The following is a 25,640-nucleotide window of genomic DNA, read 5'->3' on the forward strand; positions in this document are numbered from 1 at the left end:
CAATGACTGAGGACAGGCTTGTGTCCATTTGAAGCATCTCTGTTTCACAATTGTCTGGCTGCTTAAACAAGGGAATCCTTCCAATATATATATATTCGTATGTCACAAAGTACATCTCAATACTGTTAAATGACTAAGCTTGTGTCCTCTAGCCATGCCAGTGCTTCACTGTTCAGGGTAGACAGTGCCTGGAGACCAGGGCACTGGTACTTGGTGCAGTCGTTTATGATGTGATCAGCCGTTTGCTCTGGGGCTCCACAGGGGCAGTCAGGGGCAACACAAAGGTTCATCCTGTGCATGTTGGCTCTGAAGCGTCCATGTCCTGTCCGGCATCTGTTAAGTCGTACCCAGGATTTTTGGTTGAGGTTGTGTCCTGCAGGCCTTGTGGACGGTGTTTCGATGTAGCCATGTAGCTTGGTGTTGGCTTGGCCCCACTGTTTGGTCCATTATGTGATGGTCCAGGACCCAGGTGGCTGGCCATTTGCCTCATGCAGCAGGCCCTGGAGTCTTGCAGAGATTGGTTCCCTTGACGGTAGGCGTGGTGCTGGGTCGTTTGAGTTGATGTCGTGGTGGAGTAGGTGGCTGGCTCTGCGTTGAGCACTCTGTGCAAGGTTAAGGCAGGCTGCTTCACGACGGATTGCTGGTGGTGGGATTCCGCTGAGGATTGGTAAGTATGAGGTTGGTGTCGATTTTATGCATCCTGAAACTATCTGCATGCCGTGGTTGAGGGCTGTGTCAAGCTTGGAGGTGTGAGTGGATTTGCACCAAATAGGTGCACAGTATTCTGCTGTTGAGTAGGCCAGTGCTAGAGTAGCAGTCCGGAGTACAGGGAAACTTGCTCCCCACGAGGTTCCGCAGAGACGGTGAATGAGGCAGTTTCTTGCTTCCACCTTGGCTCTGACTTGCTGGAGGTGTTGTTTATAGGTTAGGGTTCTATCCAGAGTAACACCCAAGTATTTTGGTGACTTTTCAAATGGGTTGATGTTTCCTGCACATTGGAATCCTTCCAATTATAGTGATAATAAACATTGTATCATCACAAGTAAGACAAACAATATATAAGCGTACATATAGTGATAGCCTCTTCATGATCACATGGAAAGCAAGGTAACTGCCTGATAAGGATTGGTGAGGCCGTGGCTGTGGACTAGCAAGGCTGGAGGTAGAAGGCTGGTCCTTGACAGTAGCTGACTGGGGAGCTTTGAAAAAGAAGGGTTATACACCACCAACAGCCTCTCACAAGTTGCAAAAAAAACCAAAAAAACAAAAAAACCTAATAATAACATAATAATATAATAATAACATACTAATAACGATGTTCAAACGTTAATGTGCATATTAACAATATCTCCCAGCCTTGTTCAGTTGTAAACACGTATAAGAAAGACAATCTGATACCGCTATTTCAAACGTTAGTGCATTACTCAACATTGTTCAGTTACGTATAACACGTAAAGCTCAGTTTTTCAATTAATTCAGCGTCCACGAATCACTTGAATTCTTCTTCTTCTTGGGCGAGTACGGCATCCAACATGCCCAGCTCCCTTTCGTCATTATCCGAGTCAGTGTTGCTGCAGTTCCCTGGCAGTTCAGTGATTATTCAGTGATAGCCTTCGTGAAAGCTCGGACCACAGTTGGGACTGATATATCAGCCCAGGCATCCACGATCCATTGTCAAATAGTGGCGTAAGTCTCCCGGCGCTGTCTCCCCGAGTTGGTGAACGTGTGTTCGCCTTCTAAGGCCCCGTCCCCACGAACCCGATTTTTTGGTGAAACCGCATAAGTCTTGTGCGTTTCGGCCGACCGTCCAGACGGAGCCGGCGAATCCGAAACCGCACATTTCTGAAAATAAAAAAAGAGGAGGTGGTTTCAGGGAGATGGTTTCAAATCTATCCGGACCTATGCGGTTTCGTGTTAGGATTCGTGTGGACGCCTGAAACGCAAATGATTATGGCATTAGCCCCCAACCAGCTGGGGACGTCAGAGTTGCGTTGAATTTTTTATTTATTATTTTATTTGTATTCTTTTTGTAGCTTTAAATAAAGCCCCTTAAATAATGTTATTACTAACTGTACATTAAAAAGTATTTCTGCTAAATTTAAAAGGTTTAATCTCCTCGTGACTGAATGTTTGTATACAGCTCGCAGGCTTGATGCGCTCCACTTTTTTCTGTGGAGAACCAGCGCCTTGAATATTTACTACAGCGTTTCTACAGCTCGATGCGGTTTCGAAATGACTCCGTCTTTATGGAGATATCCCTGAACCGTATAAATCGAAATCGGATCGTTTTCGCCCGTTTCGGCTCCGTGTGGACGGGCCTAAGTGTTCGTCATATATAAGGCGCTTCGGATTATAATGCACACTGTCGTTTTTTGAGAAAATGAAAGGCTTTTAGGTGCGCCTTATAGTGCGGAAAATACGGTACTGTTGTTATGATGTCTCAGACTGTGCCATTTGAACGGTGGTTGGAATGGTTACTTCGAAGAATATGGTTGATTTGCTACATCTCCTTGGTGATCTGATAAGACGTTTAGGCTAATTAATCGGTAAGTTCATTATCCAGAGAGTTGGAATGTGGCTACCCATGAAAGTGTTGGATGCTACTTGCATACCCTCCCCCCCTACCGTGAAATGATCTAATCTCTGTAGCTACCAAGAAAATATAGGTAGGCTACTTGTCTATGTTACCCATTTGAAGAAAGATAACTATCAACAGTGTGCTGGGAAAGATTTGCACATTTATTCTGTCTTTTGCAAACTTATACTGCTCACTTCAAGATTTTTAAGGTATTTGCTTTTAAGAAAGCCCTTAATTTAGTTGAGAAATGTTTGCTTGGAGTTTTCTGGATGTTGTGTGCTTATCAATAGATATTTTGAACATGTGAATGAGGCTAAATTTCAGGTTTAGCAGTGGCACAATGGGATAATGCCTTGTACTGGTGATCCTTAGTGTGAGAGTTCAGGTTAACAATTGAGAGTTCAATTGTTAACCTGCTGAACATGACATTGGGCCATTGCTCTGCAGCCCAGGCACCTGAAAGCCGAGGCACAGTATGGCATTAAGGGGAACATCAACATCTATCCTTCATAATTATATGTCATATTTATGTATCTTCCATTAGTGTGTTCTTGACTTTTCATTTTGCTCGGGACCCGTTAATCACCGCTTGTGGTTATATTTATTATTAATTATTGTTACTTAATATTATTTATTTATTTCTGTATCTGTTATCTGTAGTGTCTTTTAACCGTTTTACCTGCTTGGTCTTCTTGGGTAAAATGGGAACTGATTTGTATCCATAACTTTGAGGCCCCCCAAAAATGATAGTTACGTATTGTAACTCTAGATTCTATTAGAGTATAGGCACAGCCTTTTAAGGCTATCGCTATTGGGTTATCCCTAGGCGTGAGCCGTAGCACTGAAAAATTAGTAATCCCCACCCACCACCGACGGCGGACTTTCTTCTCCCTATAAACAGCTTTTCATCAGCTATTTAAAGGACAATGAGGCCGACACTTAAAAGGCTTCGCCTATACTCGTAGAATCTAGAGTTACTATACGTAACTATCGTTCTGTAGCGGTATCGTATTCACTGTGTATGTTGTATAGTGCGTGCCCCCTTTAAGGGAAGGGGGCGTGGCACCCACCTGGTGTTACAACGCAGGTCTTAAGGAACGCACCTCTGGCTGTGCGGGTTCTGTGTTTTGGGAAATAAATCCTTCTCGTGTTTTTCACCGGAAATCAAGTCTCCGTCTCCATTTCATTGCGATCTCCTACATTGGTGACCCTGACAGTTTCCGGACGTTTTACCGGATTACTGTTCTATGCGCTGGAAGAGCGAGGACGCGCAGATCGGAGATTGGGCTATGGAGTTCGATTCGGCGGAAGGTTCCGTGGCTGCTGCTCCGGTGATGGCAGTCTCCCTGAAGCTCCCGGAGTTTTGGGAACGGCAGCCGCGGGTCTGGTTCGCGCAAGCGGAGGCGCAATTCGCGCTGAAGGGGATTACTGCGGATGAAACCAAGTTTTATTATGTAGTCTCCGCGCTTGGTGGCTCGACGGCGGCCAGAGCGATGTATATTCTCGAGGACCCCCCGGCCCGTGGGAAGTATGCATTGCTAAAGGGGTTCCTGATGGAGACGTTCTGTTTGTCGGAGGCTGAACGGGGCGAGCAGCTTCTGGCATTGAATGGCCTCGGGGACTCCAAACCATCGGAGCTCATGGATCACATGCTCAATCTCCTGGGGAGTAATAGGCCTTGTTTTTTGTTTCGGGCTTTATTTATGCAGCAGCTGCCAGTGCGTGTTAGGGCAGCTCTAGCCAACAGCGACACCACGGACTTTCGGGCTCTGGCTAGGGAGGCGGATCGCTTTTTCGCCGCCGGGCGCGAGCGCTGCACGGCCGTATTGGCTCACACCACTGGCGACCTGGAGATGACGGACACCATCGCTGTGGCCGCGGCGACACGACGACAGCCACAGCAGTCTGCAGGCCTGTGCTATTTCCACGCCCTGTATGGACCCAAAGCTAGGAGGTGCCGCCCCCCGTGCAGTTTCGTGGCATCGGGAAATGCACGGGCCGGCACTCGCTAGCTGCCGTGTGTGTCGGCCGTTCTGGGGGTCTGTTATTCATCACAGATACAGGCTCTGGGCGACGGTTCCTGTGTGACACGGGGGCCCAGGTGAGCGTTCTGCCCGCGTCACGCATTGACAGAATAGGGGGCGGCCACGGCCCCGCCCTGGAGGCCGCCAACGGCAGCCCCATCCGCACCTTTGGGACTAGGACTGTTAATTTATGTTTCGGGGGTCAGCGTTTCGGCTGGGATTTTGTCACCGCGGAGGTCTCCACACCCCTCCTCGGCGCCGATTTCCTCTGCGCCAATGGCCTTTTGGTGGATGTGATGAACCGGCGCTTGATAAGTGCTGAGACTTTTAGCTCCCTGGCATGTGAGCTCAGTGGCTCGGGCACGACGAAGCTGTCGGGCGCACTCTCACCCTCCGATGTGTTTTCCCCCCTCCTCGCGGAATTCCCGGAGCTTACGGAGCCCACGTTCTCAGCTGCCGCCACCAAGCACGGAGTGGAGCATCACATCGCGACCACTGGCCCGCCGGTCTACGCCAGGGCCCGGCGCCTCGACTCTGCTAAGCTCGCCGTTGCTAGGTCTGAGTTTGACACCCTGGAGCGTCTTGGAATTGTCCGGCGATCGGACAGCCCCTGGGCTTCCCCGCTCCACATCGTCTCGAAGCCTGGCGGTGGGTGGCGTCCATGTGGGGATTACCGCCGGCTCAATGACATTACGGTGCCCGACCGCTATCCGATTCCCCACATCCAGGACTTTTCTGCCCGCCTGGCCGGTGCGGTAGTGTTCTCCAAGGTGGACCTCGTTCGGGGCTATCACCAGGTGCCCGTCCAGCCGCAGGACGTCCCGAAGACGGCGGTGATCACTCCGTTTGGACTATTTGAGTTTTTACGGATGCCGTTCGGCCTGAAGAACGCAGCCCAGGCCTTTCAGCGCCTGATGGACACCGTGCTGCGGGACCTGCCATTCCTGTTCGTTTACCTGGATGACATTCTGATCGCCAGCGCCTCCACGGCCGAGCACATGAAGCATCTGCGAACACTCTTCGAGCGGCTCAGCCAGCATGGCCTGATTGTCAATCCAGCCAAGTGCCAATTCGGCCGGATCGCCATTGACTTCCTGGGCCACCGCATCACCAAGGAGGGAGCTGTTCCCCTGCCCTCGAAGGTGGCTGCAGTGGCGGACTTCCAGCGCCCTCTTACAGTTCGGGCCCTGCAGGAGTTTTTGGGGATGGTGAATTTTTATCACCGTTTTGTTCCCCGTGCGGCCCGGCTCATGCGGCCCCTGTATGAGGCACTCAAGGGTAAGACAACAAAGCATATTATTGACTGGACCGCTGAGAGAGAGGCGGCCTTTGGGGACACTAAACGGGCATTGGCCGAGGCGACTATGCTGGCGCATCCTTTGCCTGCGGCGCTGATTGCCCTGACCACCGACGCTTCGGACTATGCTGTTGGTGCCGTGCACGAGCAGTTGGTGAACGGCGTCTGGCAGCCGCTGGCATTCTTCAGCCGGCAGCTCCGCCCCTGCGAACGGAAATATAGCACCTTCGATCGAGAGCTCCTCGGCCTTTACCTCGCCATTAGGCATTTCCGTTTCCTGTTGGAGGCTCGGCCATTCTCCGTTTTCGTGGACCACAAGCCGTTGACGTTCGCGATGGCGAAGGTTTCGGAGCCGTGGTCTGCCCGTCAGCAGCGACAGCTGGCCTACATCTCCGAGTTTACCACGGACATCCGCCATGTGGCGGGTAAGGACAATCACGTGGCTGATTGCCTCTCCCGGGCCATCGCAGGAGCTGTCCACCTGGGAATCGACTACACCAGCATGGCAGGTGATCAGGCCTCCGACCCGGAGGTCCAGGCTCTGAGGACAGCTGTCACGGGACTCAGGTTGGAGGACATCAAGTACGACAACGTCGGTGCCACGCTCCTGTGTGACGTCTCCACTGGACAGCCAAGGCCGGTCGTGCCCGGCAGTTGGAGGCGTCAGGTTTTCGATGCCGTGCACGGCCTTGCCCATCCTGGGCGGAGGACATCACAGCAGCTGGTGGCCGGGAAGTTTGTCTGGCATGGCCTTAAGAAGGACATTCGGGACTGGGCTCGGGCCTGCGTGGTTTGCCAGCGAGCCAAGGTGCATCGGCATGTGACTGCTCCGCTGGCGCATTTTTCAGTGCCGGAGCGGCGGTTCGACCACGTGCATGTGGACCTGGTGGGGCCCCTGCCGCCCTCTCAAGGGTTCAGCTACCTCCTAACGATGGTGGACAGGACCACCCGCTGGCCGGAGGCTGTCCCGCTGGCATCCACTACGACCTCTGACGTGGCCCGGGCGTTCATAGGCACCTGGGTCGCCCGGTTTGGCCCCCCTTCTGATGTCTCCTCTGACAGGGGACCTCAGTTCACTTCCGAGCTGTGGAATGCGGTCGCCGGGGGCCTGGGTGTGCGGCTCCATCGAACAACCGCTTATCACCCCCAGGCTAATGGGTTGTGTGAGCGGTTTCATCGCTCCTTGAAAGCTGCACTCCGGGCCAGCCTTACGGATGACGGTTGGGTCGATAGGCTCCCCTGGGTCATGTTGGGCCTCCGGACTGCCCCTAAGGAGGACCTGCGGGCTTCGTCGGCCGAGCTGGTTTACGGACAGCCACTACGGGTTCCTGGGGATTTCATCCCCACCGCCACAGCTCCCTGGTCGGCAGCCCAGGAGCGGACCTCGCTCCAGGACAGGGTCCGGGGTTTCACGCCGGTGCCCACCTCGCAGCACGGCCTCCCGAAGGCTTGTGTGCCGCCCAGCCTGCGGACGGCGGGGTATGTGTTCATCCGCCATGATGCCCATCGGGGTCCTTTCCGTCCTCCCTACGACGGTCCGTTTCGCGTCCTGGAGGCCGGTGACAAGGCCTTCTTGGTAGACATCGGGGGCAGGCCTGACTACATTTCGGTCGATCGCCTCAAGCCAGCCCACCTGGATCTGGACCAGCCCGTGGGGTTGGCTCTGCCCCCGCGGCGGGGTCGTCCTCCGGTTTCCAAGCCACACCGCCTCATGACTCCTGCACTGCCTGCTGTGGCCCCCGCACCGGTTCCGCTGAGTCGTTTCGGGCGGGTGCTCAGGGCTCCTTCCCGTTGGCCTTGACTGTTCGGGAGTGTGAATTCTGGGGGGGCGTCTGTAGCGGTATCGTATTCACTGTGTATGTTGTATAGTGCGTGCCCCCTTTAAGGGAAGGGGGCGTGGCACCCACCTGGTGTTACAACGCAGGTCTTAAGGAACGCACCTCTGGCTGTGCGGGTTCTGTGTTTTGGGAAATAAATCCTTCTCGTGTTTTTCACCGGAAATCAAGTCTCCGTCTCCATTTCATTGCGATCTCCTACAGTTCTATGTCGTATAGGCCTCGCCTTTTAAGTCTATCGCTATTGGGTTAAAAGGGCGAAACACGATATAGTCTATGCCTCATTGGTCCCGATCAGTACCAGAAACACAGCTACATACGCGCTAGTATCATGCGTCAGACGTAGCATAACATACGTCATGCGTCTAACGGCACGTCATCAACGAGCAGCTCTAATGTGTCTGATAATACACAAGAGCTCTCAGCATGAATATTTTTATTCAATATTTTTACTTAATATTTGACTCCACCTCACATTGTTTAATATGCGAGGGGAATAGTTCTCCCTCGCCCCGTAATAGCCTGCGCTTGTGGGTCGGGACATCGCCCAATGAGCCCGCTGGCCGCTTGCTGCAGCCTGCGATGGAGGCGGGGCTGGTAACATCTCCTTGTATTCTAAGACAAGAAGGGGCTACAGAGAGTGCAGACAGGTCGCTCACTCTCTTAGCTGACGTCAGGGCCAGCAGCAAAGCTGTCTTGGCTGACACAAACTTGAAGGGCAACCGGTCAAGTGGCTCAAATGGGGGGCTTTAACCAGTTTGCGCAGCACCAGTGTTAAATCCCATTGTGGAGTGAGAGAGAGCGTCACGGGTCTCTCTCTCCTAACACCTTTTAGGAAGTGCTTAATTAATGGTTGACTATAAACATTTTTATCCCCGAGGCCTTCGTGGCATGATGAAACAGCAGCCGCAGACGTTTTAACCGTGCTAAAAGCCAGCCCTCTTTCCATCAGTGTCTGGAGGAAAGAGGCAGAAGATGGGATCACAACCCCTCTCCGTGCACCATTTCTGGAAAGCCCATATAGCCGAGCAACATGCTCTGGTGGAGTCAGCTCGGGCACCCTGGATGGTCCGTACGACCTCCTTTGGAGAGGCCGAGACCCTCTAGGCGCTCGCGTTCAGCGGCCAGGCCCACAAGCGCTGGCCGATCTCTGGGTAATCTATGATTGCTCCCCCTGTGAGAGAGCGTCTCGCCGCCAAGGGGGTCCCTTCGGCGGCCCGAGAACAGACGCTGGAGGCATGGAAACCAAGGTGCACTCGAGCGTTGCGGTGCTATGAAAATCATATACAGCCGCTCCTCTTGGACTCGGTCCAAGACTTGGCGAATCAGAATCTGTGAGCGAACGCATCCACCCTGAGTGGGGGATTGTCCTTCGCGCTAAGAGAGAACCACAGCTCGCACTGTGTGTTCTCCCGCGTGGCGAATAGGTCGACCTCTGCCTTCCCAAACTCGCTCCATGTCTGATTGATCAGATCGTGGTGCAGAGTCCTGTCTCCTGGTTGGGGACCCCCCCTCGACATTATTTCGGCCCTTCTGTTCAGGACACCGGGGATGCACGCTGCTCTGATGGAGAGCAAGTCTGTGTGCGTCCAGCATAACAGCTGTCTCGCTATGCTCAGCAGCTGTGCCGAGTGCACGCCCCCTTGGCGATTTATGAATGCTGCTGTCGCCTTGTTGTCCGTGCGAATCATTACGTGTTGATTGATCAACATTGGGGCAAGGTGTTGGACCACTTTCAACACAGTAAGGAGTTCGAATGCCTTTATATGCATGGTCACGGGGGGCGGCCAAACGCCGCCCAATACGTGAAACTCGCATGTTCCTCCTCAGCCCGACAGAGAAGCATCCGTGAACACTGAGATGTGTGACGTTGCTCTGCCCAACGGCACCCCTCTCGCGAGAGTTCCGGGATCGCCCCAGTGGGTCAAATCGGGGCCCACTCCTCCTTGGAGCGAGCCATCAAAAGCAGATCGTCCAAGTAGAACAGTACCCTCATTCCTGTTGCGTGCAGCGGCCGGAGAGCCGTCTCCACGCATTTGGAAAACGTTTGTGGGGCTAGAGAATAGCCGAACGGGAGACGGTTGTACTGGTAGTCTGACCCTTGGAATGAGAAACGCAGGAATTTCCTGTGTTTGGGGATCACGGCCTCTCCGCGATGCATTTGTTGAATATGGCTAGATCGAGAATCGGTCTCAGCCCTCCTGTTTTCTTGGGTACCAGGAAATAATGGGAATAGAATCCCTGCATTTCCTTTCCCTTCGGGACTGTGGGAATCACTTTTTACGCTAGAAGCTGCTAGAGCTAAAAAGTGACAGCTGTTGATCCTTGGATGACAGCGTTGTTTCCACAATCCCGTTGAATCGTTGCGGAACGGAGGTGAACTGCAGGGTGTGACCCTTGCTGATTAGCCCGTCCATCCATTTGGCCAGGGTGCATGCGTTCAGCCATTCTGTGTAATGCTCTGAAAATGGCTGTGCAGCCTCTTCTTTTCATGCGGCTGTCATGGAAACGAGCCACGCCTGAGCCCCTGCCGCCGCTACGAAGGGAGTAGTCCTCCTCGCAGCCCATGGGGAGCTCTGCCCGAAAGGGCTGGGTGTGTGTGTCATTAACAGAGGCATGCCCTGCCTGCTCAGCTTGTGACAAGAGTGTAGTTCCTCTCTCCTGAGCGTTGGGACGCAAGGAGGTATAACACTGTGACTGGGCAGCAGACTGCTGACACTGTGAACAAGCTGCATGTCATTCGTAGACAGAGAGCTCGTTATAGCGGCCGTCCCGCCACATGTCATGCCAGGCATGATTTGGTTAGGGGAAAGTAATGCAGGGCTTGCTCGATCAATAATACAAGGTTTATTGACGGCCTGCCTATATGTAGTGGGAGATGCGTGCAAAACACTTATGGCCTGGCCGATAGGCTCCGGCGTTAACTGTGTGGGGATAAAACAGCTATCTTTAGTAAAGAGGTGTTTCTCGCTGTCACACGCTTCTCCCTCGCCCCGTAATAGCCGGCGCTTGTGGGGCGGGACATCGCCCCATGAGCCCGCTGCCCGAGGCCTTTGCTGGCCACTCGCCGCAGCCTGCAATGGAGGCGGGCGGGGCTGGTAAGCCGGGCGAGGCTGCCTTTGTAAAGGTAATGAAGGGCTGCGGCGAGTGGCAATAATCAATAATCATAATACGAGGTTTATTGACGGCCTGCCTATATGTAGTGAGAGATGCGTGTGAAACAGTTATGGCTGAGCCGGTAGGCTCCGGCGTTAACTGTGTGGGGAGAAGCTGTCTTTAGAAGAGGCGTTTCTTGCTGTCACACGCCGACTCCGAGTCAAGTGAGCTCACAAGGAGGGAGAGGGCATCGTCGAGCGGAACAGTAAAGTCGTCGGCCCATTCAGCAATGGCGGCAGCAGTGTCGGCTCTGCGCCATCTGTCGTCCGACGGCAGCGCCGCACAATGCCGACACAGACAGAGCGGCGAGAGCGCCAAGAGGGCATGTTCATGCCCAAGGCAGCCCTCACACACCTTACGGCCGCCATACGGCAAGATGTAACATGCCCGTGTTACATGTCTTGCAGATGCAGATCGTCTTCGAGTCCATAATATCTATTTATTTACTTCAGTATGCTACAGGATCGTCCTGAAGAAAATGGAAGCAGAACGTCCGCCGGTGCCCGCATATATCTGTGGAAGTGATTGAGGCGCCGCCCACGCTATGGTGGGCGGGAATACACATTTTTCAGTGCTACGGCTCATGCCTAGGGATAACCCAATAGCGATAGCCTTAAAAGGCAAAGCCTATACGACATAGAACAATCTTTTCCTCTCAGTTTTCTTTGGCAGCGTTTCAGAAATAACTCTGTAATGACATTGACAAAAAACTCATCTAGCTTTAGAAACACTGTAGTACATATTCAAGGCCACTATGTGGCGCTGGTTCTCCACCAAAAAAAGAAGAAAACAAGGCGGAGCAAACTTATCAAGCCTGCGCACTGTATACCAACATACAGTCGAGTAGGAGAAAGCAGCTGTTAAACGTTGTAGATTGAGCAGAAAATGTTTTTTAATGTAATGTAATTCAATTTAAAGCTAAAAAAATAATACAAATTTAATCAAACAAATATTTTTTAAGGAACTCTAACGTTGCTCAGCGGGTGGGGGGGGGGGGGCGATAACATAATTGTTTGCATATCAGGCGTCCACACAAATCCCAACACCAAAACGCATAGGGCCGTTTTGCTCTTTTTCACCCTGGGACCGGGTTTCAAAAAAGTATGTTTTCGATCACCGAGAACTTTCCACAAAAAAATGTTTCCGTGTGGACAGGGCCTAAATGTTATTTTCAATTGTAGGTCCCTGAGTGAAGCAATAAACAAAGTGTTTATTGCTTATTATTTATTTAAAAGTTTGTATTATTATTTATACCCCCCCAAAAAAACAACCATTCAAAATCCTCTTTTCAGCTACCACCACAAGTACAACACCATGATGTGGGAAACACTGTAATGTGCACAGTAACGTTATAATGTTACAACTATGTGCAACCTCATGAGGTTATTTTTACTCGTCCATGAACATGGACGAGTAAAAATGTCCTAGTTACCTCAGTTCTCAAATGTATTGTTTTGTAATAACATACAATCCCTTTTGTTTATTCCATTCTAAGACTCGCTGTCCTGCTCTTTTGGTTTTCAGCCCCCTGCTCTGTGGACATAGATAGAGGGAGGATATTGTATAACGGAAGAAGACTCTGGATTAAGGAGCTGAATCCTAACAAAGTGTTTCACAATGAAAACGTTTCTTTCTACTGCATGAATGCTGCTGGGAGATGTGGTTATGCTGTGTCAAGCCAGTGCATCAATGGAACCCTCAGCATCCCAGACTGCTTTGAAGGTGAGGTTTGCTTCATGAGTGCTAATGGGTAGGAAAAAATACAGTGAGTGAAACAATGTGCAATCGCTTGCTTGCAATCTTTATTTGTAGGGTTAGGGTTATTACTGTCAGATGATTAATGCTGAGAAAAACTTGAGTCAACATAAACATGGTTCTGCCACAATTTATCCTTAGTAGGGGCATATATAATATACACACACATCCTTTAAGTTACCCCTTGCCTCTATAATTCGACTTGAATATCTTATATATTTTGTGTACATTGCTGTGAATTTTGGGGAATATTAAATTATTTAAAGCTCCAATACCTTTTCAATGCCCCTTTTACCTTTAATTCCAATATATGTTAGTAACTAAATGTCTATAGAAAAACACATTCACCCATGGCTTGAAACCCGGGAATCAATGATTCAAATTGGACCGATGGGACAATGTCAAAACATGGCCACGCTAAATGCAGCTTATACCTGACTGATTTTGTTTAGTTGAAAAACAAATTAGTTTATTGTTCAATTCTTTAAAACAATATACCGTAATTTGCATGTATCTGTTCCATTTCTGAATTTTACCATTTTTGTATCTCTCTTTCCTCTCCAGTCCCAACCAGATTTAAATACATAACTGGTAATGGCCTGCCGTCGGAGATCACACAATGTTGAAAGCATCAGAGCCAGCGTCTTTAGGCATCCAAATTGTTGTTACCATTGTTACGTATTTTAAGCACATAAGCTGCCCCCACATAGCCACTATGAAGCAGGACGAACAAACCAGCAGCATTACCCCCACATAGCCACTAGGAAGCAGGATCGAACACACAAGCTGCATTACCCCCACATAGCCACTAGGAAGCAGGATCGAACACACAAGCTGCATTACCCTCACATAGCCACTAGGAAGCAGGATCGAACACATAAGCTGCAATATCTACTCCAGCCACAGATGGCAGCACCTTTAGACAGGTGAGGAGAGCGGGGCCACACAGGCCACGCCTACTTCACATAGGCCACGCCCACTTTATACTAACCAGCGTGGGAGTGAGATTGGAGGCGAGAGACGTATGCGGACCCGCAGGGAGCCTCGGGCCTAAACCCCAGTATTTCTCTCCATGCGTGTTGGATACAATTCCCTCCCTTTTGCTTCATAGTTACCATACCGAAATACTTTAACAAATAAAGTGAGTTAAAAGCGACCCGGATTGGACTACTTTCTTCCAAAACGCGACACCATTCTATTAAAGATTGTTTGCTTTCTGCATTTCAGGTATCGATTTCCCTCTATTATGATACTAATATAGCATACATATATATTATATATTTCCTTTTTTCTTCATACACATTTTTTATTTGCTGTAGTGCTGAGTTTAAATCTCATCCATCCTCACCACACACTTGTAATTTCGAGTACTTGAAATAAATTTCATTTGTATAGCCCTCAATCACAGTTTCCTCATAAGTCAAATCAAAGTTATTTTTATAGCCCTTCGTCACAGCAGAGTCTCAAAGGGCTTCCAAGTCATTAGTCTGTGAAAGCCCTCATCCTGTGGGGAAGCGAAACTCAAAGAAACCAAGGAAAGCAGAGTGCAGGATTCCTCTTTCCAGAGCCCTGTTTCAGGTAGCTGGTTTTGAGGCAACCCCGAGTTTGTTCGCTCTGAGTTAGTGGAAACTCTGGGTTTTCCGTTTCAGGTAGCAGGTTCAGCGCAACCGAGAGTTAGTTGCTGCGGCAACATACGCCGTGGACCTAACCCGCTCGGGAGGTGGTTAGACCTACTCTGAGTTTGTTGTCTATAAGGCTGAAGGTGTAGTAGATTAATCGAGATATAAACACTTAGACTAATTCAAGAGAGAGAGAGAGAGTAAAATAAAACGAGGGGTCCGGAGCAAGAATTGACAAAGGACTTTATCGTGCAGAAAAACAAGAACGATAACAGCCGAGTAGGTCTTAAGAGTCACTGCCCGAACCTTGGCTGCAGCCTCTCTCTTATACATGCATACATACAATAATTTCTTTGTTTACAATGGAGTCACAACGGGGTTTCCGCCCGTCAATCTTCGTCCCAGCATGTTATCAACTGCCCAGTTCTGAGGTCTGCATGGATCAACCTCATTAACCAAGATGACCCAAAGCTGAAAGGGCTGAGGTCAACTTTAGCTTGACCCAAAGCTGAAAAGGCTGAGGCCATCTTAGCTTCCCCCAGTTCCCTAGACATTCCTGTGCACCATCTGTTCTGAACCCAGACTCCAGTATCATGTGTCTTCTACCATTAACATATATAAACCATAATAATAATCATGGTCTACCATAGAATATACTCATTAAATTCTACCACAAAGGCAGCTCTCCGACAGAAGGAAGTGTTAGAAATGGCATGTCCTTTTCTACGAGAGCCTGTGGACGTAGAGGCTGCGATCCTCAGAAGGAATCTCCGTGAGGAACGATTATTAAGACCCCGGTTGGATATAGGCCTACTTTATTTTCCTGATAATTTTCTTCACGAGCGCTATCGTTTTTCAGCGCAATCTGTCATTTATTTAGACCACCTTCTCAGCCCCCATGTTAACTGTCAAACGCACCGGGGGCATGCTTTAAGTTTATTTTTTTATTTTTTTATCGCAATTAACGCATGTGCAGAATGATCCGCCCCGTGCATCCCACCCGCTCTGTACTACAGTCACTTCAACGTTGTGGCTTTCCCATGATCAGAGTAGCTGACTAACCACGGACCTATAACTGCTGCAAGTCAAGAAACTCATTTTAAGAATGCAAGGCAGAAAAGACCCTGGTACTGCTTTTAACCAGATGCTGTTCTTCTCTACATGCACATGCTCAGCATAATCGTCTGCATTGTTCACTGAAGTAAAACCCTTTGAGTAAACTGTTCAACAAAATAACTTTTCCCACCCCAGCCCGTGTTCTAATAAAGACAATCTACTTATTATGAGGATTTTTTTATTTCCTGAAAGCACAAAAAAAAAAAAGTCATTTATATTGGGTATGTTTTTAGAGCAGGGAACAGTAGCCTATCCCAGTTTGCACCTCACCCACCTATAACTTATGTTCCAAAATTTGGATCTCCAAAGCATCCTTTTGCATCTTTTGAATTGTTAGAATTGCATGGAGGTTGGTGAGGGCATCTGGCTCAAGTAGGGCGATGACGCCATCAGTAACTGGAAGAAGATGATTAGACAGTGCAATTATTACTTGAGCCAGAATATTGCCCCATCTAATTTGCAACGCGCTGGGTTGCGTGTACATATTTAATTATTTTGAATAACCAACCTCTTATACTGTAAAGGCACTTCTACCCTGGGGGGTGGGGGCTGGGGGGATCAGAGGAGCTCCCCCCAGGGATGCCCTCAGCCACAGGACGCATACTGTGGCTGAGGGCCATCTCCTCAGCCTCTGTGAGGGCTGCAGATGGTGGACCCCCTCCAGTCTGCCGGGCCTCTGCATTTGTTCGATTTGCTAACATGGAGGAAAATGTTACCCTAATATTCAGTAAGCGCTATTTTGAAGACACATATATATTTATAATGCATTTTGCCTAGGTGTAGCCTTCTAATATATCTAAATCCTATTAAATATTGGCAGTGTTGGGGTGGCTGGGAAATGTAGGCCTACTTCTTACATTTACTGCTTAAATATAGTATACAAATATATAATACATGTTGAACATAGCTGTTAAATTAGGTAGAGCAGGCAAAACAGCACAATTGATTTGATTTCAATTAAACAATAGTTTACCTGTTTAAACTATATTTTTGTACTTCATTTGCTGCCAAGTCCTCGTGGGGCAACTCGGGGTTGCGTAAATTGACACACACACACACACACACACACACACACACACACAATTTACATATTGAATAAGTGGAAGATATTAAACTTTCCTCTTATTTTATTTTACTAATTTATTTGACTCCCGCATTGACATGTTCAGCTATTTCCTGCCAAGCTCTCTCTCGCGCTCTCGCTGCCATTGCTTTTTTTTGTTAAAATGGGTAACTGCTCGGCATACACGTTCATTAGAATTTCCAATTCCGTGGGGGAAAAGTAAGTGGATCTACGCTTTTGGTCCATGTTTGATCATGTTATCAGAGATCCATTGATGATGGCTCTTCATAGTCAACAGGCACGCCCTCAACCCCGAGTGAACATACTCAGAGTTGATTAACCCAACGCTGATCACCTGTTCTGAAACCGAAAACCCAGAGTTGCTTTTCAACCCTGAACTCTGAGTCAACCAACTCAGAGCGCAGGATTAAACTCAAGAGTATGTTAAACCAGCTACCTGAAACAGGCCTCAGGGATGGTTGAGACAGACATAATGGTAGCATCACCATAATCTATAGAGTGAGTGTGTTATATGCATGTGTAACCTGCGTTGTGTTTTGTTTCCTTCAAGCATGGACTCGGACGCTCAGCATTGGGTGCAGCGGTTTTATTGCCTGCACAATGCACTCACAGAAATATTTAACCCTAACTTTTAAGATTTATGTAATTTAATTAATAACAAGGTTCCATTTGATTTTTTTAATATTTTGAACATAAAACTACCTAATAAACTTTACATGATCCATATGCATCAGTGTAATAAAGCCTATTCATTTGAAATGCATATTCCTCAGGTTTATGTATTCAGTATTAATATAATTTATTGAATTTAAATGCATATTATTCAGGTTATACATTTAGAATTCATTAAGTACATTTGTTTGAATTACATAGTAATTAGGTTACCTATTCAAGATGAATAAAGTGTATGTGTTTAAGATACATAACAATTAAGCTTAAATTCAATCAAAATGCATTCGATTTATGTATTTTTAATTTTTATGATTAATATCCATTAATATTTTTCTATTAGGTTACCTATTCAAGATGATTAATGTGTATGTTTTTGAAATACATAACAATTAAGCTTAAATTTAATCATAATGCATTCTTTTTATGATTCATATTCAATGCATTTTTTCTATTAGGTTACCTATTCAAGATGATTGTGTATTTGTTTGAAATTCAACAATATCTCAATGATGCATACAATCAGACCACCTTGTTGATTCAACTAATTTATTAACGCTTCTCTTCACACAGACACTGTACTCAGCAGGTAGTGTAGCTCTTCAACCAAGTCATCTACTGCTATTGATGGAACATGAAACATGTTTTGTAATTTCAATAGAACAGAGGCAAGTTAGTATCTGCTCCAACAATGGCAGTAAAGGACCTGCTCTTTTTTCTAGATCTAAGACAAACAAACAAACTACAGGCTCAACAACATTCCTTACATCTGTATCTGCTGGAACGATCGCAGTAATGGGATATATTGAAAGGACAGAACAAACTCTACAGGCTCAACAACATTAAACATATAGTAGTAGAACATAGTTAACTGAGCACCTTCCGTTTCTAGCTTTCTGTGTGTTCGATGTGTGAATCTTCAAGGTTGTGAACGTACTGGAACACTATAAAACACATGGTTATCAGCATGTATGGGCGGTTTCTTCCTGTACTTCCTCCTCCCATCACCACCCCACCCCAAAAAAAGAGTCACCTGAGCAATTTGAGTTTCAGTGCTCGTACTTTGGGGGAAGGCTTGGACGATTCCAGGTCCATCAGGATCTTCTGGTAAGCTTCGAATGTATACTTCAAGTTTTTTGGATAGCTTAAATTAAGAGCATAGATCAACCCATAAAGCATTACGCATGCATGGTTGATACTTTTGAGGTTGTTGAGGTTGTTTGACCCCTTCCAGGACCATACCGACATCTGCAAAGAGTCCACCAGGACCATCATGATCATCACCCTCAGCTTGAACGGTGTAGATTGCCATGGTTGTCCCTGCGACATCTGCCTCGGCCTCACTGCATTCGATGTCCTGAAAGATGGAGGGAACAGAGAACAATGAGCTGTGTCACCCTCACCTTTGACCACCAAATTCTAAGCAGCTCATCATTGAGGCCAAGTGCGTGTTAATTTGAAAAAGGCACTGTAGATATAGCGTTCATGAGAATGGGATGGAGTTCAAGGTTACAATGACCTCAAGATCTTTGACTCCCTAAAGGCCTGGAAAACAAAACAAAAAGTCACGTTATGTATAAATGGAGTTGTACATTCAATGATCATCAACTATTTAAATATGATTAAAAAAAAAAGTGGTGTTTGAGCATTGTTGATCACAATGAGGGTTGTGTCAAAGAATCTAGATGCCATTCCTTACCGTGTTTGTGGTAACTCTGTGCCGTAAAGAATGGCATGTCGTGTCTCATTGCTTAAAATGAATACTCTTACGGTAATCCTTTAATTTAGTGAATATTTAATGGTGCACATGAAACATAAGAGACTAACTTACATGTTCATAGGCTCGTCCTACTCTGAGGCTAAGGATTTGTGCTTCCTTAAGACGCAAGGATTTCCGGGAAGACAGAAGAGACTGCACTTTATCCAACGAAGCATTTGACCTGCCAGAATAAAAATGGAGTCAACAAAACATCCCTTAAAAATGTAAAAAATCTGTGAGGTTTATGAAAATATTCTCATAAGTAACCAATACCTAAAAGAGCCAAAGTAGGGTGAAAGGACAGTTGGAAAAAGGCAAACCTACTGCTCCCTCACTCCTACCCTCCACCATCTCTCCTAATCTCCTCTCATAGGGTAAGGTTTACTCCTCCCTCCTATCCAACCCTCTCTCATGCCGTCCTCCCTCTCTCCTAACCTCCTTCTGTTTCCTGTTAGCAAATAGAAGGAACTAATCTCTTCCTATCCTGACCTTCTCTTCCCTAACCCATCAACCCTTGCAAATGCCCCATTCTACTAAATAGAATCAGCCCCAACAGCCAAAACAAAACAAAGTATCCTTACTACTACACTGTTTTATGACTTACCTCTTCACATCCGGCTTTGGCTTTATAGTCTGCCTCAGATCCTCAGCTGCCTTTTGACAGAAAAAACAATAATTATCCCATTATTTCTCTCCACAGATATCAGCCCTAAATACAATACAAGGTATGGTAAAGGATGAAGACAGGAATTGCATTATCTTTGTAAACCTCATTGTAGAAAAAATAGAGAAGTAACAATTTCGCCCTACTTTTACACCTTTTTAAAATCCCATGCTTTATGTATGTGTGAAGTTACACTGTGATAGGAGGTAACACACAATAAAGCTATATGTGTGAAGTGTGTGGGAGACAGAGAGAGACACACCGAGAGGGAGAAGACCTAGGGGAAGAGAGAAAAGGAAGGACGGAGAGACAGAGAGAAGAGGGAGATAGTCAGACACAGAAAGGGGGAGGGAGACAGAAAAGAGAGAGTAGGGGGAGACAGACAAAGTGTGGTAGGATAAAGAGAGGGGGGGGGGAGGGGAGAGAGAGACAAGTCGATCAATCTTGTGTTGGTTAGAGTTCCAGTCAACATGTCCACCTACTTGCAATAACATCAAGGACGACAAGAAGGCTTCCCTCTCCCCGATGTTCTTCAGGCGTTGGAGCTCATAAGCTGAGAGTCCACAACATGCATCCTGTTGACCCCCCCCCCCCCCACACACACACACACACACACACGCGAATCAAGCTGATCAGAATCAAGAATTAAAACCGAACTAACATAATTTGAAAGGCATTTCTTACTAAATAACATTTCCAAAACGGGTGTCAATTACATAACTGCTGTTTTATGAGAACTATCAAGTTTCTGTGTACTCACCTTCTTGTTTGGGGCAGAATTGTTGCTGGCAGATTGGAGACGCTTAGGTGCCAGGACCCGTCCCTTCACCTCAGGCCCCTCCGGACCATTTGGATTTACTTCCTACAAGTGACAGCACTACCACCATTGCCTTGAGGGAATTTCTTACTCAAAACAAACAACCCATTGGACCCAATGACGAACTACTGGTGGTCAAGGTCAATGTGACCTAATGCCCATCCCATTCTCATGAACACCACATGTTATCAGGTGCACCTAGAGGGAAATTAATTACATCTGGCACAAAGGACAGAAAGATGACATACTTACCACGTATTCTTTGACCAATGTGTCCAGGTCTTCACAGAGGTAGATGCTGAGACATCTCAAAACGCAATCACGCCTCACGTTGATGTCTTGATTCTGAAACAAACATTGCATGATTCCATGCTGGTCAGTGTCAGATACACACTAACACGCATGTCAAGCCACTAACATTTCCCTCCTTGACCATCCTGAACTCAACTGGTTTCACTACACTCCATTAAAGCAAAATGTAATTTCAATAAGTTCTCAATAAACAACCAGTCCGGCCCTTGACTTGTACACATTTTATAATTTTGGCCCATGGCGTATGAGGTTGACACCCCTGGGTTAGACCAAAAAAATACTTACATTCTCAATCTTTGCCATCATGGCTCCGATTTTTTCCCCTGCAGCTCCCCCTTTAGTGTTGAAAACCCTGATCAGGTCGCCGGTCAGGCGGTCCAGTTCCCTCAAAAATGTTGAGGTCAGTGGTACAGTTGTCAGCCGCATAAACTCCAAGTTGATCTGTAAAAGACAACAGAGACAGGACATAGACTTAAACAGGGGCAGCTGTTGCTCAGTTGGTAAAGGGGTCAATCATAGACCGAAGGTCAGTGGTTCAAATCCCGGCTTTGACTGTCCACATGTCAAAGTGTCCTTGAGCAAGGCTAGAGCACTGCACAGCAGCTGGCTGCCGCCATTGAATTGTTAACTGGGTGAATGAGAGAAAGCCATTGTAAAGCACTTAGGTTTGGGTTGGGCTCGACGCTAAGCTTTTTTCCAAGTAGCACTTGTGCTACCATGCTGAAAAATGTAGTAGCACACAACATTTTTTAGCAGCACAATGAAAATTCAGCAATTTTGGTAAAGATGTCATTTTGAAACAATGAAAGTACTTTAGCCTAATCCTAACCCTGCTAATTTTTAATGTTATAACTGGCTCTTTGCCTTAACAAAAATCAGGAAAGACAAACAATGCAAATGTGTGTGAGAAAATAGATTATTTATGTCACGGAAGGACTGCATGTACTACAGTTTCTGTTGGAGTCGCACTGATGCGACTGAATGTAATTTGCAATTCGCACTGGAAATTATCAACTCGCAAATGCGAGCAAAACAGTCGCACTGTCGAGCCCTGTTGGGTGCACAAAAGCGCTATTGAAGTGCAGACCAATTACCACATATGTGACAATGTGTGACATTGAATACACAAGTTACTAAACTTCAGATTCACACTTGCCTCAATGACGTCAAAGAGTGCTGGCCATTTATTGAAAAACTCTGGAATCTTTGGCTCCTGGAGAACCTCCTGTCTCCTGAGGGAGAATGTACGCTGCATCTTTTCCTTGATGAGGGCCTCATCCCTTTTCTTATTTTTTACTTGAAATGGAATGAAACGTCATTGTCATTATACAGTAAAGATACTTGTATAACGAGATATGATGAGAAACTCTCAGCAATGGTACACGATACAATTTGGAAACAGAAATATTAACAATATGATTAGGGAATAAGAATATTTTCCAAACTGAGCGTAATAGATAAAGAAAAATGAACTGTGCAAAGTAACCACAAAACAGCTTAAGTGTCCAGTGCTGTGCAAAATGAACTGTTGGGCTGCTTGAGCTGAGCTGGACAGGAAGTATAGTGCTAAAAACATGACGGGTGAAAAGCTCTTATACTGGCCATGCCGTGAACATGGTGTAATCATGGATAGGTAAGATATGTATTGCACAGTATACCTCCATCAGTAGAGCCACCCTTTCCATCTCCTAACTGTGTTTTGTTTCACCACTAGGGATGTTCGGACAGAAATGTACATCTCCCTTCCTGGGCTTCTTGATGTTGGCTGCTGGAGACTGCTGGCCACTTTGCTTGTTTTTCAGAGAGTTGATGGCAACCTCGGGGTGTCCAGCTCGGCTGAGGAGAAGAACAATGATATTTTTTCAGCACCTTTCACTGACGATCAAAAATTGCTTCACAATTTAAACACAATGGGCTCCATTTTAGTTTTGTCCTTAGCGCCATGTCTTTCATACATTTATGCTGGTGCAAAGTGGCACAAGACCTTAAATGCAAGACTTCTAATCTGTCGGACTGGCATTTACTATCTTGCTCCACCCTCTGCTGGCACAAATATAAAGCATAAGCCTTGGTACTTAGGACAGCAACAAAAAAAGAACCCATTAAATAAAACACAAAACTAAGCTTGGTGCGGAAGTTCATCATTTTTATCTTCAGGTAATGCTTCCAGCCACAGTATCCAGTTCGTGTTACTTTTTCCAGTAAACATGGATGTGACTGTATCAGAGCCTTTGCAACTTCCTCTAATTGCTCATCCCTTGGGTAAGCTGTGTACTATATTATTTCCTCAGCTAGGCCTTCAAGGATATCTGAGTGTACTTTTGGCGTAGGACACAGAACAGTTCCCTGTGCCTTGAACTCATCATTTCCTTTCTGGAGCATAATCTCAGCACAGGATGAGAAGCGGGGCACGACAAAGGGTCTAGGCCAGGGGCAGGACCGGGTCTCAGGCGATGACAAGACGATGGTATCATTGCTGTAGTGGGAGTCTGAATCACTTGGTTCTTGTGATGAAGAGCTGGCTTTGGAAGGAGTACCTGGGATTGTGCAGCAGGCATCTTCCGTGAGTGGAGCGGACCTGGTTGTCTCACAAAGCATGTACACCACTTTCAACGTCCCTTTATCTTCAAGTTCTGATGTTGACAAGAAATTCATGAACTGATTATCCATGTCTTTGTCTTTGTACTGAAGTCTGAACTTCGCAGTCACTTCAAAGAAAGTCTTGATTTTAAGAGCCAAGTCCTCCACAGTTCTTGGTATTCCGGATTCAATGGAGAGTTTTCTTGCATCCTCTTCACCTCCAAAGAGGACTCTGAAGGTTACTCGTGCTGCCATCCTGCTTTGCTAATCTAAGGTGGATACAGAAATACAGAGTAGATAGGTATTAGTCTTGTTATTCAAATATTCAATCACTCAGGCAGAATACATGGTCAGGACAGTCATTGCCTAGATGTGATGAGGCTAGGACAGCGAGGAAGGTAACAAAGGAAGTTAGTAAAGAGGAGACTAGGAGAGACTAGGAAGTGAGAGGGTCAGTAGAGATTGGAGACTAAGAGAGTGAGAAGGTCAGTAGAGAGTGGACTAGGAGAGTGAGAAGGTCAGTAGAGAGTGGAGACTGGGAGAGTGAGAAGGTCAGTAGAGAGTGGAGACTAGGAGAGTGAGAAGGTCAGTAGAGAGCAGACATGAGTACAGAGAGGTACCCACAAAGTTTATGTGGTAGACTAAAACCAAATTTGTTACTGAAGATTTTTACACGGCACTGTAAATTATCAAAATCAAACCTGTAATGACGATGTGTCTCTTCAGGGTCCCCATACGTCTGGATCCGACTGTGTAGGCCACAAGTGGACAGTAATCCGTCAGCTCCTCAAGCTGAACAAGGGCAACCTCTCTTCCTGGTGACAATGTTAACTGGAACGCCCCAAAATGGTGCTGATACCTAGCAAGTATAAACGAACTATGAAGCTCAACTCATCTCTCACTATACATATTTGTATGATCTCTGCAAATTCAGGCATTCCAGCCGTTGACCCACATGCCAAAAACATCCCATTTCTGTAGTTGATCCCTTTAGTGGTGACATTCTTTTTGAGATTCACTTGACTGATGTCTGGATACTTCAGTCTGAGAGCCAATACAACCTCCTCATTCAAAACATCAACTGGGACTATGAAGACATTTGTAACTTCCACATTTGATGCACTGAGACTGGATGAATGCAAGTGATAACTGATCAATTGCTGGTGTTTGCTTGCCAGAGTAAGTGCAATATTCCTGAAATTATTTGTGTGTCGAGCTACTTGTTTAAAAAAACTGTGTTTGGCCTCAAACCTTATAGTCCATACACCCACAAGAGGCCCAAAGCACCTGATCAAGTGTGAGTAATGCTCGATATAAGGGTGTTTAGGTTTCAGCGTCACACCTGGGATAAGCTCAAGCAACCTGTGTCTGTGCTCAGACACTTTGACATCAAGGTACGCAATGGTCTCGTGCGTGTGAACAGGTGCCACAACCAACTCTACGATTTCCTTCAGGTCTAGTATCACTTGCCAAGCCAGCTCACCCTCTGGTATAAGGTCCCCTATGAGAAATGGAAGGAAACATATTAGGCACCAATTTTCATGGGAGTTGCCACCTATCGTTTTCCTACTGGAATAGGCAAGTGGTATGATGTGAGGCCGATTTTTTTTTGTCACTCCACTTATAAGGAAATTTGAGTAAACGCGTGTTAAAGGTCCCATGACATGCTATTTTATGTATTCTTTAATATAGGTATTAGTGGGCAACTAACACAGTATTCAAAGACGTTCCCTAAATTCAGCCGTGGTGCAGTTACAGCCACTCCGAGCCAGTCGCACATTGAGCTTCCCCCAAATGCGCTGTTTCGGTGGGCGTGTCAAGGAGGAGGATGGGGGTGTGGCCCTGAGGAGCTTGCAGCCACCATGCGCTCTGTTTACAGTGGATGTATCGCAATGGCGAGGCGCACACAGCCTTTAGCCGTGTTCTGTAAATATTCTAGAACACACGGGAGTCCTGGAGCTCTATATCTAAATATTATCATATAGCCTACACAGATATCTATATCATATAATATATATTATCACGGCCAAAAGCTGTGTGAGCCGATATTATGAATCTCAAACGACCGCGTTGGGTTCTCCGACGTTCCTGGTTCTTCAACGTCCATCAATGTGAATACACACACTGTAACGCAAGTGTTTCTTGTCGGTTCTTTGACGTGTCTTGTATTTCCACAACGAGACTGTCGTGGGGGTTATCTGAGCCATGGTTGAGAAGGAATTGGGGGAAAGGAACTTTGGTTTGACTCGCTGAAGTACATGAACTACGAAAAGGCAGCCGGCAGCAGGCAGCGCGCGGTTCAGTCGACTTCAGGTTGATGTGAAAGTGGAAGAACCAGAGACGTCGCAGAACCCGACAAAGTCGTTTGTGATTCA

The 25,640-nt window shown here is 46.9% G+C and overlaps 1 protein-coding gene and 1 long non-coding RNA gene across 3 annotated transcripts in view; one reads left to right on the top strand and one right to left on the bottom strand.

Moving 5' to 3' along the window:
• Window positions 1–13,495, top strand: part of LOC115540416 (beta-2-glycoprotein 1) — a 76,807-nt gene extending 63,312 nt beyond the window's left edge. For both annotated transcript variants that reach the window (XM_030351683.1, XM_030351684.1), the window contains 2 exons: window positions 12,415–12,612; window positions 13,210–13,495. In XM_030351683.1, the coding sequence (XP_030207543.1) occupies window positions 12,415–12,612; window positions 13,210–13,271 (260 nt within the window). In that variant the 3' untranslated portion in view covers window positions 13,272–13,495. The remainder of the gene's footprint in view (window positions 1–12,414; window positions 12,613–13,209) is intronic.
• An 8,283-nt stretch (window positions 13,496–21,778) lies between these two features.
• On the bottom strand, window positions 21,779–24,979 carry LOC115539834 (uncharacterized). The gene is made up of 5 exons (XR_003976044.1): window positions 24,608–24,979; window positions 23,967–24,124; window positions 23,223–23,534; window positions 22,344–22,521; window positions 21,779–21,981 (listed from the first exon to the last, which is right to left on the bottom strand). It is a non-coding gene; the product is annotated as an uncharacterized LOC115539834 (long non-coding RNA).
• Window positions 24,980–25,640: the final 661 nt, after the last annotated feature.

The sequence above is a fragment of the Gadus morhua genome, chromosome 3, assembly GCF_902167405.1.
Source record: "Gadus morhua chromosome 3, gadMor3.0, whole genome shotgun sequence".
NCBI classification, from domain to species: Eukaryota; Metazoa; Chordata; class Actinopteri; order Gadiformes; family Gadidae; genus Gadus; species Gadus morhua.